This window comes from Balaenoptera musculus, chromosome 3 (assembly GCF_009873245.2).
Source record: "Balaenoptera musculus isolate JJ_BM4_2016_0621 chromosome 3, mBalMus1.pri.v3, whole genome shotgun sequence".
Taxonomy (NCBI): domain Eukaryota; kingdom Metazoa; phylum Chordata; class Mammalia; order Artiodactyla; family Balaenopteridae; genus Balaenoptera; species Balaenoptera musculus.
The window spans coordinates 57,900,412-57,914,204 of NC_045787.1; the positions used below are offsets into that span (position 1 = coordinate 57,900,412).

Here is a 13,793-nt window from a genome sequence, read left to right on the forward strand (position 1 = left end):
AAACCATCGACAAAATGAAAACACAACCTACTGAAGGGGAGAAAATACTTGCAAATGATATAACTATTTGCAAGTATTAACGGGTTAATATCCAAAATGTATAAACAGCTCATACAACTCAATATCAAAAAACAAACAGCCTGGTCAAAAAATGGGTAGAAGACCTGAATAGAAATTTTTCCAAAGAAGACATACAGATGGCCAACAGTCACATGAAAAGATGTTCAACACTGCTAATCATCAGAAAAATGCAAATCAAAACCACAATGAGGTATCACCTCACATCTGTCAGAATGGCTATCATCAAAAAGAACACAAATAACAAATGTTGGCAAGGCTGTGGAGAAAGGGGAACCCTTTCGTATGCTGTTGGTGGGAATGTATATTGGTGCAGCCACAGTGGAAAACAGTATGGAGGTTTCTCAAAAAACTAAAAATAGAACTGTCATATGATTCAGCAATTCCAGTCCTGGGTATATATCTGAATAAAAACCAAAACCACTAATTTGAAAAGGTACATGCACCCAATGTTCACAGAAGCATTATTTACAGTTGCCAAGATATGAAAGCAACCTAAGCGCCCATCAACAGATGAATGGATAAAGAAGATGTGGTATATATGTACAATGGAATATCACTCAGCCATAAAAAAGAATGTAAACGTGCCATCTGCAACAACATGGATGGACCTGGAGGGTATTATGCTATGTGAAATAAGTCAGACAGAGAAAGACAAATACTCTGTTATCACTTATATGTGGAATCTAAAAAATAAAATGAATGAATATAACAAAACAGAAACAGACACAGATAGAGAAAATAAACTAGTGGTTACCAGAGTGGAGAGGGAAGAAGGGAGGGGCAAGATAGGGGTAGGAGATTAGGAGGTACAAACTACTATGTATAAAATAAATAAGCTATGAGGATATATTGTACAGCACAGGGAATATAGCCAATATTTTATAATAAATTTAAGTATAATCTGTAAAGATTTTGAATGACTATGTTGTACAGCTGAAATCAGCTACACCTCAGAAATAATAAAGTTTACCTGCAAGTATATAAAAAGAAGAAAGAATGGATTTTGTTCACATTATCACCCTGACAATATCCAACACACCTCATGCACTCATCAATGTGTAGGCTCAGTATGTTTTCACCTATGTCTCAGATTTAAAGTATATTTTTATCAGTTAGTGCTGGGTAAAATTTTACCTTAGTAGCCTTAGAGGTCATGAGACCCCATAGGTCCCAGACATATCACTAGGGATAATTCACACATTCAAAGAACACAGCTTTAAGAAAATCCACTGAGTTAAAAATCTATTTTCCACAAGGTAGGAGTGATTTAATGAACAAGGATAACAATGAATAGACCTCAAACTGAACAGGCACTAGGTCACTTCAGGAGACTGAAGCGGCAAGAGGAGTGAGTGATGTCCAGTGGAGTACGCATGAGGATTCCCTTGGCAAAGCTGTACAGCAGCTCAGCTGCTTGGGTACGAGGTATGAGTCATCTCCGTGTCTAGTGGCTGTGTCTTTCTGTCTGATGTAGGACAAGACCTAGTTTTCTGGCATTTCTTGCCCGACAACCAACCAGTCCTGGCTCTATAGACCCACCACTGTACTAGGAACTAGTTGGTAGAAATGTTCACATTTACTGAGGTAGCAAAAAGCCTCCTATCAAGAAGTGACTGTGAATTCAGGAGTTACCCCAAGACAAGAGGGGTAGAGGTTACTGTGGTAAATTTTAAAAGAGGCTTCAAAAAATTGTAAACAAACCCACTGGGGCAGTGTTTCTCAGCTTGTGGTATTTACTAGAAGTACATGAGTGTCCTACAGTAATTTTTGAAACTATTTCCATTTTTAGGATAATTAAAAAAAAAATCTAGGGGCTTCCCTGGTGGCGCAGTGGTTGAGAATCTGCCTGCCAATGCAGGGGACACGGGTTCGAGCCCTGGTCTGGGAAGATCCCACATGCCGCGGAGCAACTAGGCCCGTGAGCCACAACTACTGAGCCTGCGCGTCTGGAGCCTGTGCTTCGCAACAAGAGAGGCCGTGACAGTGAGAGGCCCGCGCACCGCGATGAGGAGTGGCCCCCGCTTGCCACAACTGGAGAAAGCTCTAGCACAGAAACTAAGACCCAACATAGCGACCAATCAATCAATCAATAAAAAAATCAATAAATCTTAAAAAAAAAGCAGAAAAAAAAAAAAAAAAAATCTAAGCTTGCTCAGATAATCTGTATGAGTATCTTACATCCAAGAATTGCCCTAATTTTAGTGCCCACATTTGTATTTGGCTTCACTATCACATAGATGTTAAACAATATGACTCCAATTGACATGGCTAATGAGAAAAGACCAGAGGCAATGTGATATGTAAATGAGGCATATAAGTACAGAGTGAGAGCCAAATGATATCACAGCCAGCTATTCAAAAGCAGAAAATGCAGTAGTTCCAATAGAGAAAAAGAGTGGGAGGACTGAGTCATCATCAGTGGGCCACAGGCATGTTAAGCTCAAAAGAACCTAAGCTACAGCAATTAGTACCATATTCACACTGTGAGCATAGATTCAGTTTCAGCAAAACAATATCATCTATCATGAATTTAAGAAACTTTGTAATAAAAAGGGATTTCCATGGGTATAATGTTAATTACTAATATGCAAATACGATTTATGAATCCATGGAAAGGATTAGGCAGGTTGAATTGAAAGTAGATGGCCTGGTGACTCCAGAGGTGGGAAATAAAAAAAAATAATAATACAGGAAAAAAGGAACACAGAGAGACTATAATATAAAGCAGAGAAAATTTAAAATGTGCTCATGTAAGTGAAGGACCTGAAACACTGTTCTGGAAGCACCTGCAACAGAGGTCTAGGAGACCAGAATGCAGAGTTTAGGGACAAAGACTGAGATAGGAGCTAGGAAGGAGAGTGGGCAGAGCTGAGTTGGACAAAAAACGAGAGGAAACCACCTTCTATTACTGGTGCACTGAGACTTACTGTAATGGTTAATGGAGGTTGAAGGTATTTGCAATTCTGTGAAACAGTAATGGTGACTGTCTGATGACTCACACTTTCCTGGGTGAATCACTGCAATACTGTTCCCTGAAGGGGTGCCAAGGACATCTGGAGGTGGCTGATCACTGGACCTCAAGGGTGTCAGTCATTGATACTCTTCAAATTGGTTATTAAACTGGGCTTATAACTCAGAACACAGAACTGAGGGGGAGACCGCTAAGTCTGGGAAATCTGAATAAAAATTCAGAAATATTTTTTTGGGAGGCTAGCAATTCATGGATAACACTATGTTCAAACATAAAAGTGCACCATAACTTCTGTGTATCTTAGGCCCCTTTATCATAACTTTCGTCTTTAGGGGAAAATTTTGCTTTATTTTATCAGAATACTAGTAACATATTAAGTTATCAATTCACCAGTGGTTCCAAATTTTCTATGTGGAGTCACAGGGACCTGCAATCACTGTGGAGGTGAGGTGGCAGGGACAAGAGGGGAAGATCAGGGGCATTCAATTTTCTGAGACTAGGTGAGGAACAAGGAAGGAGAGGCTCAGTTAGCTGTGCAATCCTGCTGTGGGGAATTCTGGCAAATAGGAATTGTGGGAGAAAGCATGTAGCATATTGCAGAAGGGATGCATGAGGACAAAACTAATTTGGAGAACTTTCAAATTCCTTAAAAAAAGGAAATAGTTTTATCATCAAAAAATATGTACCTTTCCATTTGAATATGAAGTTAAAGATAAACTTAAGAATGACCCACCTTACTCCAAGCATAATTCCAGGTCACGTAACTGTCAGCTCCTAGAAGATCCTTGAGCCAGATGACTGGGTTTTGATAAATCTGACCATTTTCTACCTTAATTTTGCCATTCAATAAAACACTGGCTTTATGGGTTGTCTCCTGAGGTGAAAAGTAATACAAAAATTAGGATTAAAAAATATCTGAAATATGTGAACTTCTGCTTCTGTCCATGATGAAGTAACAGGGACCAGATTTACCTTAACACATGACACAACCAAAAAAAAAAAAAGGCAAACTAAATATATGAAACAATGGTTTCCAAGATACCAAACATCAGGGAACAAAGTATAGTGATCCTGAGAAATGAGAAACTAATGAGGTGAGCTCTACAATTGTCCCAACTCACTGCCTTGAGAGTTTCGAGGTCATGGTACAGGGAGAGGGCATCCAGGCATAGTCTAGGGAGGCATGATGGCTAGAGTTTGCAGGACAGAGTACTGAAGAAGAGAGAAATAGAGAGAGAGAGAACTCTGCAGATCTTCAGGGGATCCTTTTTAAGTATTCTGCTGAGCTGTGATTGGCCATGTGTGTGAGGAAATTACCCAAGCCTGGGAAAAGAACTACTTCAAAGAATTAGAGGTAATGGCATTCTCTGGCATTCTCAAAGGGCAGAAATAGCACCTGTTCCCAATAGTAAGACTAGAAAAGCCTCAAAACTGATGGGGCATTGGGAGGTACACAGAAGAGTCTTGCCTCTGTAGAGGGATATAATTAGCCTTAGACTGAACACTGCTCCAATCCTGCCTAACAAATTGTAAAAGCATGACCCAAAAGGATCAAACTGTTTCTGTGTAAATTAACTATATTCTAGAACAAATATCCAAAATATTTTTAAGAATACAAACATATCTGGCATCCAACAAGATAAATTTCACAATTCTGGGATCCAATAAAAAATTAACAGGCCTAGAAACAAGTAGGAAAATAAATCCATATAGAGGAGATAAAGCAATCAATTGAAAATGACTGACAACTCTCAAAGATGTTAGAATTAGCAGATAAGGACATTAAATAGTTATTATAGTCATATTCCACATGTTCCAAAAGTTACATGGAGACATGGAAGATATAAAAGAAGACTCAAATCAAACTTCTAGAGATGAAAATTACAACATATGAAATGAAAAATACACTGGATGAGATTAACAGATTAGACACTGCAAACAAAAAGATTAGTGAATTCAAAGACACAGGAATAGAAATGGCATAAAAAACCCACAGAGAAAAGAGAATTTAAAAATAAGATCATCACAGTGAGTTGTGGAATGATTTTAAGCAGCCTAATATGTATGTAATGGGAATTCAAAAATGAGGGGAGGGAAGAAAAAATATTTGAAGAAATAATGGTTGAAATTTTTCCAAATTTGAGGCAATGATAAAACCAGAGATTCAAGAAGTTCAACAAACCCTGGAGCATCGTCCAGCGAGAAATCTCCAGCACGAAACTTCACAAACCACTTTTGACGCATTCGATCAGTCACAGCACCTTCTCCATACACTGCACAAATCTTTTTGTTCATTTCAGTTGTGTTTTAACGCTTCTTGAAATAATAAAGCATAATACGCTGAAAATGTTGATTTTTTTCTTCCACCTTCAATATTAAAATGGCTACACAAAAATTCACGTTTTGATAAGTCTTTTTTTAAATGCACACTGATATGACAGCTGTCACATACAATCTAACAAAACTGTTTCAAATGAAGTTAAAGACAACTAAGTGCTACTAGAGCCATCTTAAGGAAAAAAATGAACAAACCTTTTGGCTCACCCAACAGTATACATGAAGTGGTATAATATCACTTAAAGGTAGATTGTGAGAAGTTAAAAACAGATACCATAAACTCTAAAGGCAGACTAAAATAGAAAGTTATAGCTGGGAGTTCCCTGGCGGTCCAGTGGCTGAAACTCGGCTCTTTCACTGCTGCGGCCTGGGTTCAATCCCTGGTTGGGGAACTAAGATCCCACAAGATGCACAGTGTGGAAAAAAAAAAAAAAAGAGAGAAAGTTACAGCTCATAAACGAACAAAGGGGATAAAGCATAAAAAGATGAAAAAAGGAAGAGAGAGAGATAAGAGAAATAGAAAACAAATACCACATGACAGATTTAAACTAACTATATAAAAAGTCACATTGAATGTAGTATTCTAGAATTGACTTCTGGCACGATGGTATGAGGATCCACTTCCAGGTAAGAACTATTAAAAAAATTTTTAAGTTGCTGAAAATGGTCATAAGGGCATGCAGTAAGTGAAGACACATCTATTCAACAAAATCTATGAAAATTAGGTTTAAAAAATGTGAGAAACAGTGATATTTGAACCAAGACTGCTTCCTTCCTCCCCCCACAGTGAGGTGGAGACTCCCCTTGACTGCTACAGCCAAGAGCACTGCACTCTCTCTCCCTAAAACTGCCAGTCAGAGGGCTACCTTCTTGGTAGGGGTAGGACATAAATATTTCTCATCCTGCCTCAGCTATCTGTTGCTAAGTCCAAGTTGTGGGCAAGTGCAGCCAAGAGGTGGGGGTTCTTTTCTTCTGTTTAACCTGTACTGGTGACACAGAGTCTCTACCTTTGGCAAGGTGCTACTGAGACTATTGGGGTCCTGCTCACACTTGCCCTGGCTTGTAAGGTGGTGGTTTCATGTCAGGAGAGGCAAGTTGAAAAGGCAAGAGGCTAGTGTGTCCCTTTCCACTAAATGCTCAGATCCTAAAGCAGGGGTATCATTCAGAGAGAAGTTGCCATGTTCCTGCCCTAAGCTCCAGAGCCATGGCACAGATATTTTGCCTGGGAACAATAACAAACGTAAGAAAAGATGGGGATCGATATACAGACTTGCTACAATACATTACCTACTCTAAAATATCTAAAATGTCCAGTTCCAACAAAAAATTATGAGACATGTGAAGAAACAGGAAGTATGACACATACAGCAAAATAAACGAACAAAAAAACAACATAAACTGCCTGTGAGAATGACCAAAGACTTCAAAACAGCCGTTTATATACATGTTCAAAGAACTAAAGGAAACCATAATTAAGGATGTAAAGCAAGGTATGATAACAATATCACATCAAACAGAAAGTATCAATAAAGAAACAATTTATTAAGAAACAAAAAGAAGTTATGGAGTTGAAAAGTACAATAACTAAAATGAAAAATTTAATAGAGAGGCTCAGATTTTCAATGTCAGAAGAATTAGTAAACTTGAAGAGAGATCAATAGAGATTATGTAAGCTGAAGAAGAAAAAGAAAAAAGAGTGAAGAAAAATGAAAAAGCTTCAGAGAAATGTGAGACACCATTAAGCACATCAACATATGCATAATGGGAGTACCAAAAGGACAGGAGAAAGGAGCAGAAAAAATATTTGAAGAAATAATGGCTAAAAATTTCCCAAATTTATTGAAAAACATTAATCTACATATTCAGGAAGGTCAATGACTTCCAATAAGGATAACACAAAGAGAGCCATAAATAGATACATAGTAAAAATACTGAAAGTCAAAGACAATAAGAAATTATTGAAAGAAGCAAGTGAAAAATGACTCATCACTTACAAGGTAAACCCAAAAAGATTAACAACTGACTTCTTATCAGAAACAATGAAAGCCAGAAGCAGTGGAATAACACACTCAAAGTACACAAAGAAAAACCTGTAACCAGGGTTTCCCTGGTGGCGCAGTGGTTGGGAGTCAGCCTGCCAATGCAGGGGACACAGGTTCGGGCCCTGGTCCGGAGGGATCCCACATGCCACGGAGCAACTAAGCCCGTGTGCCACAACTACTGAGTCTGCGCTCTAGAGCCCTCGAGCCACAACTACTGAGCCCGCATGCCACAACTACTGAAGCCCGCGTGCCTAGAGCCCGTGCTCTGCAACAAGAGAAGCCACCGCAATGAGAAGCCCGTGCACGGCAACAAAGAGTAGCCCCCGCTCGCTGCAACTAGAGAAAGCCCATGTGCAGCAACGAAGACCCAACAGAGCCCAAAATAATAAATAAATAAAATAAATAAATTTAAAAAAAAAACCTGTAACCAAGAATCCTATTTTCAGCAAATCTTTCAAAAATAAAGGTGATGTAAAGACCTCTCCTGAGAAAATTTGTTGCTAGCAGACCTGCCTTACAAAAAATACTAAAGGAAGTTCTTCAGGTTGAAATCAAGTGACCCCCAAATGATAATATGAATCCACATGGAAAAACAAAGAGCATCAGTAAAAGTAATCACATATTATAAAAGACAGTATAAACGCACATTTCTTTTTTCTTTGCTTAACTGATTTTTAAAACAATTGTACAAAACAATAGGGATATAATACATATATATTTGCAAAAGCACAAAGGAGGTGGGTGGAGGAAGTTCTACTGGGCTAAGAAAATGACTCCATATGGTAACTCAAATCCACAGGAACAAATAAAGAGAACCAGCAAGGATAAATAAGAAGGTTAATATATCAAAAGTTATAAATATAAACTTGCTCTCCTTTCTTCTCCTCAGCTTCTTTAAAAGTCACAAAATTTTATAAAGTAATAATTATAACAATGAATTATTGGGTTTATAACATTTACAGATATATCAATAATATATATAATAATAATATCACAAAAGGGAAAGAGAAAACTTGAGCAACACTATAAACTAACTAGACTGAACAGGCATCTATAGAAAACTTCTCCTAATGATAGGAGAATATATACATTCTTCTCAAGTACACATGGGACATTCTCTAGCATAGGCTATACACTATCTAAGCCACAAAATAAGTCTCAGAAAATTTAAAAGGACCAAAATAATACAAAGTATGTTCTCTAAGAGCAATGGAATGAAATTAGAAATTAATAACAAAAAAATGAGAAACTCACAATTATGTGGAACTCAAACAACATACTCCTAAATAACCAATGGGTTAAAGAAGTAATCAAAAGGTAAATGAGAAAATACTTTGAGATGAATGAAAATGAAGGCAAAACATACTGAAACTTATGGGATGCAGTAAAAGCAGTGGGCTAGAGGGAAATTTATAGGTGTAAATGCCTATATTGAAAAAGAAGAAAGATCTCACATCAATAACCTAAACTTACACGAAAGACACTGGAAAGAGAACAGCAAACTAAACCTAAAGCAAGCAGAAGGAAGGAAATAGTAAATATTAAAGTGGAAAAAAGTAAAACATGCAATAGAAAAATAGAGAAAATCAACAAAATCAAAACTGGTTCTTTGAAAAGATTAATAAAATTGACAAACCTTTAGCTAGATTAACCAAGAAAAGCAAGAGGGAAGACTCAAATTGCTAAGAGCAAAAATGAAAATGTGGACATTACTACTGACCTTATAGAAATAAAAAGGACTATAAGAGACACTATGAACAACTGTATGCCAATAAATTAGATGAAATGAGCAAATTCCTAGAAAGATACAAACTACCAAAACTGACTCAAGAAGAAATAGACAATCTGAAAAAAAAACTATAAAAAGTAGACACTGAATTAATAATCAAAAAACTATCAACAACAACAAAAATGCCCAGGTACAGATGGTTTTACTGCTGATTACTAGAAAACATTTTAAAAAGACTTAATACAAATTCACAAACTCTTCCAAAAAATAGAAGAGGAGGAAACACTTTGGAATTCATTCTGTGAGACCAGTATTACTCTGAGACCAAAACCAAAGACAATACAAGAAAACTACAGACCAATATGCTTAAATGACTCTATGGACACCCTGTAGGAAGAAAGAGGAAAAAATACAAAAACAGTAGAAAACTTTTTTCTTTTAGCAATCACTTAGATTTTATACTTTGCGTATGTACATACGTCAAAACTTGTCAAATTATATACTTTAAATATGTGTAGTGTATTGTATATCAATTGTATCTCAATAAAGCTGTTAAAAATAGCTGAAATACAAAAAATCATATTAGAATTTTATTATTGCTGATCTAGAGAAGTAACCACAGCTGTCAAAATTTTAGTTAATGTAACCAATTAATAACTGAAATTTGAGTTGCTTTGGCTAATGTGAAGTAGGTACTACTTAGCAATAAATTGGTTGACAGGCAAGCAAACAGGAACATCAAGGGATCTGAGATCAAGCTGCTAATTTAGTGTTTAAACTATAGCTTGGAGCTTTAAAATTAAATTTTTTTGCTCCTAACTTATAAATAAAGCTTATTAACTAGGAAAAGTCTTATAATCCAGAAGTGGAAAAGGTTGAAAAAAGGGGTCATTTAGATTAAATTCCAATTAGCTTGGATTGGTTTTCTGTTGGATTGGTCCACAAGCAAAGCAGCATTCCAGTACCCTGCAATCTTTGCCACTCTTATATCATCTTTCAAAAACTGAATGGGGGGAAAAGGGAAAGGAAGCCTCCTTTGTAGGCATTTCTAGCAGAACCTTTTTTTTCCTCTTCTGTTATTATGCATATGTGATATTGTTTTCAGTTATATTTACCCAAACTCTAAGTCACTTTCTGTTTCTAAATTGAGCTACTATGGAAGATGAGTTTATACTTAACCCTTACTAGGGGAAGCTTTAGCAGTACACACTGGTAGTTCCCAAAACTTTGGAACCAAACACAGCTCCAATTTATTATTTTTATTTTGTTCTTAAATCTTTCCTGCTGCAGTAAAACTGACTAATTCTGGTCTGAGAGCCTAAAGGTGCTTGTGACTAAAATGTACAGGGCAATTTTAGAAGCATGATTTCACTTGCTAAGATATAATGGTTCAATCTCTCCATTCAAGAAGCCCAGCCAAACCCTATTCCCCTAATTAGAGCTAAACACTATGTGACAGCAACATTTACTCACTTACTTGTAAAATTTACATAATTTTAGAGAAAAAAAAGGATACCTGTGTTTTGAATTCCAGAATATTATTTCCCGGATTAATTCTTCCTAGCAATATCAGATCCTTTATCTGCATACATTTCTTTTTAGGAGTTGTGCTGTATTTTGAAGGATTTTTTATAGTATGTTGACGGCCAGACCCAGAGGAGGAGGAGCTCTGACTATCATTTGCATGTGGAACAGCAAGAGCTGATTTTTTAAGATAAGGTTTCACCTGATGCCCCGTATTACTGCCAAAGACATCAATCCCTTGATGTACCAGGGATTCTGATGTCCCCCTGTGTGGTTGCTGGGAAGCTGTTTTCCTGTTTCCTTTTTTTGGATCACAATTGGAAAGAGCCTGATCACAAATAACAGTTGATGGACTGGCATCATTGTGGGCACATACATTTGCGGTTTCTGAAATCTTTAATGTGCCAGTTACTGCTGAAGGACTAAAGGACTCATGCCCTTTGGCTGTAGTATCTGTAAGATCATTTTCTTTTTGTGAATATTCTGCTTGAGCAATAAAAGAAATAGGTTGGGATTGTAATTTAATCTTCTTAGTGCCATCTGAAAGTCTGGATTTTGATAATCTATCTAAGGTACAGTCACTGACACTTTGTTTAGAATTCAGTTCATTTCCAGAAAATTCTTCCCTTCTCACTGTCTTTGAATTTAGGCAAGTGTTGGTATTCTGGTTGTCATGCCAAATTTCCCAAGACAACTGTGTTTCCTGCACGCTTCCACAAACAAGGCTGACAGGAGAAAATGAACCTGACTGGGGCTGTACTGAATTTTCCAGACTGGTAAACTCTTGGCTGTCCTTTTCATTAGAGATTTCTGAGCTCAATGGCAGCTTCTTGAAACTAAGACCAGACAAAGATCTAACATTCTTATAGTTCTGAATTTTCTGGCTTATTTTTTTCTGTTTTTTTGCTACAAGTAAAAGGCTCTTCTGCCTTGTGGCCAAGTTAGCTAGTTGCTCTCTCAGGACTCCATGCTTAAATGACTCTATGGACACCCTGTAGGAAGAAACAGAAAGAGGAGAAAATACAAAAACAGTAGAAAACTTTTTTTTTTAGCAATCATTTAGATTTTATACTTTGTGTCAATTTAATCAGCTCAAAGTACACAAGAGTCTATCTTTGCAATGTATATTCTTTGAGAGAAAACTGTTGCTTTACTTGAGGTAAATAAGTTTGCCTTTTTTAGGAGGTGACAGTGTGGTTATCCACATTTATATTCACATCATTACTTATCAGTTGTGAGTCCGCCCTAAAAGAGAAACAAAACTTGGGTTGCTTATCTAGATACCTAGTAGTCCTTTAGTTGGAAGGTATAAATTGATGGCCAAGGAGCAACACCATTCTTTAAGTTTGGAATTTGCTTACCTGTTTACAGTGAAATGGTGTATCAAGAAGGAAAATTTGGGGGTAAGTTCCACCCAAATTCCCTTACTTATGGAGGACTGAGATTGTTTTGTGAATAATTATAAGTAAGCTAGACCTGAGAAATGTCAATTCATCAAGTAATTATTGTATTGGGTTGGCCAAAAAGCTCATTTGGGTTTTTCCGCAAGATGTTACGGAAAAATCCGAATGAACTTTTTGGCCAACCCAATAATTGTACTTTGAATCTGTAGTGAGGTACTTTGAAGTGACTACCCAGATAAGCATTATCCTGTGTGCCCTCCTTAAACCAAGTCTCTCAGGGGCTTGAAGACTGAATGGGAGGAAACTGGCTCATCCACACCTGTCTTTTGGTTATACTCACCTATTCCACACTGATCTTCAGGATATTGGACACTTTGGTTCCAGTAGCTCTCAAACTTTTTGGTTTCAGGACTTTTTTATACTCTTAAAAATTACTGAGGAACGCAAAGAGCTTTTGTTTGAGTTATATGTATCAATATTTACTGTTTTAGAAAATAAGACAGAAAATTTTAAAACACAAGACTACACAAGTGCACATTCCATTAGCTATTAGAGTGACGATATCATCACATGCCATGTGGCCTCTAGAAAATTCCACTGTACACTTATGAGAAAATGAGAGCAAAAGTGGGCAAATAACATCTTAATGTTATTATAAAAATGGTTTTGACTTCTTAGAGTCCTTGAAAGGGTCTCAGGGACCCTCAGGGACCATCTTTTTAGAGCAGCTGTTTTAAGAGAAAGCAATAGTATAGGTACTTGTCTCTCCTAACACAGTTTAGAGTTGTTGGTACTGAACTCCAACCGACTGGATGTCAAAGCAAGTAGTAGATACAAGTGGAAGAAGCATCAAGAAGAAATCAGATTAGCAAATAACTGGTAGTATAAAATGCAAGAAGCTGGATAGATAGAGGAGAAGAAAGAAGAAATTAATATCACATTTAAAACTATGTGAAACAAAGAGTTCAGACAGAAAATACAAATGCTCTTTAGATTACAAGATTTTAAGGCTAATAGCAACATTAGTATGAAGACACACATACATAAAGGAATATTATTCAGCCATAAAAAAAATAAATCCTGCCATTTGTGACAACATGGATGGATCTTGAGAGCGCTATGCTAAGTGAAAAAAGTCAGACAGAGAAAGACAAATACTGTATGATGTCACTGATATTTGGAAGCTAAAGCAAAAACAAAAAAGGCATAGATACAGAGAACAGATTGATGGTTGGTGGAGGTGGAGGTGGCAGGTGGGTGAAATGGGTGAAGGTAATCAAAAGATAAATTTCCAGTTATGAAATAAATAAGGCATGGGAGTGTAATATATAGCATGGTGACTATAGCTGATAATAGTGTATTACATATTTGAAAGTTGCTAAGAGAGTAGACCTTAAAAGTTCTCATCGCAAGAAAAAAGAAAAAAAATAGAAAAACTAAAAAAAATAACGCTCAAAACAAGAAAAAATATATAACAAATTTCTCAAAAAAAAGGATGATAAGAGGTAAGTAATCAATATAATCAGGATAAAACTCTTTAAGGACCCTGAGAGTTTAGAAGTACACAAAACCACAAAATATACATGATTAAACTGCTTAGAAGAACATTTGTGATAGCATAAAAGAAAAAATTTTAATGTAAAAAATGTGAGTTTACTAAGGAAAGAAATTTACTTACGGGATTCATGACCAGAAAGGCTTTCATA

General features: G+C 36.6%; 1 protein-coding gene across 1 annotated transcript in view; it reads right to left on the reverse strand.

Annotated features, from left to right (window-relative positions):
• Positions 1–13,793, reverse strand: part of ANKRD31 (ankyrin repeat domain 31) — a 132,115-nt gene that overhangs the window by 21,873 nt on the left and 96,449 nt on the right. Inside the window, exons 22-23 of the mRNA XM_036849202.1 lie at positions 10,677–11,676; positions 3,786–3,926 (exon numbers count right to left, since the gene is read on the reverse strand). Of these exons, the coding sequence (XP_036705097.1) occupies positions 3,786–3,926; positions 10,677–11,676 (1,141 nt within the window). The remainder of the gene's footprint in view (positions 1–3,785; positions 3,927–10,676; positions 11,677–13,793) is intronic.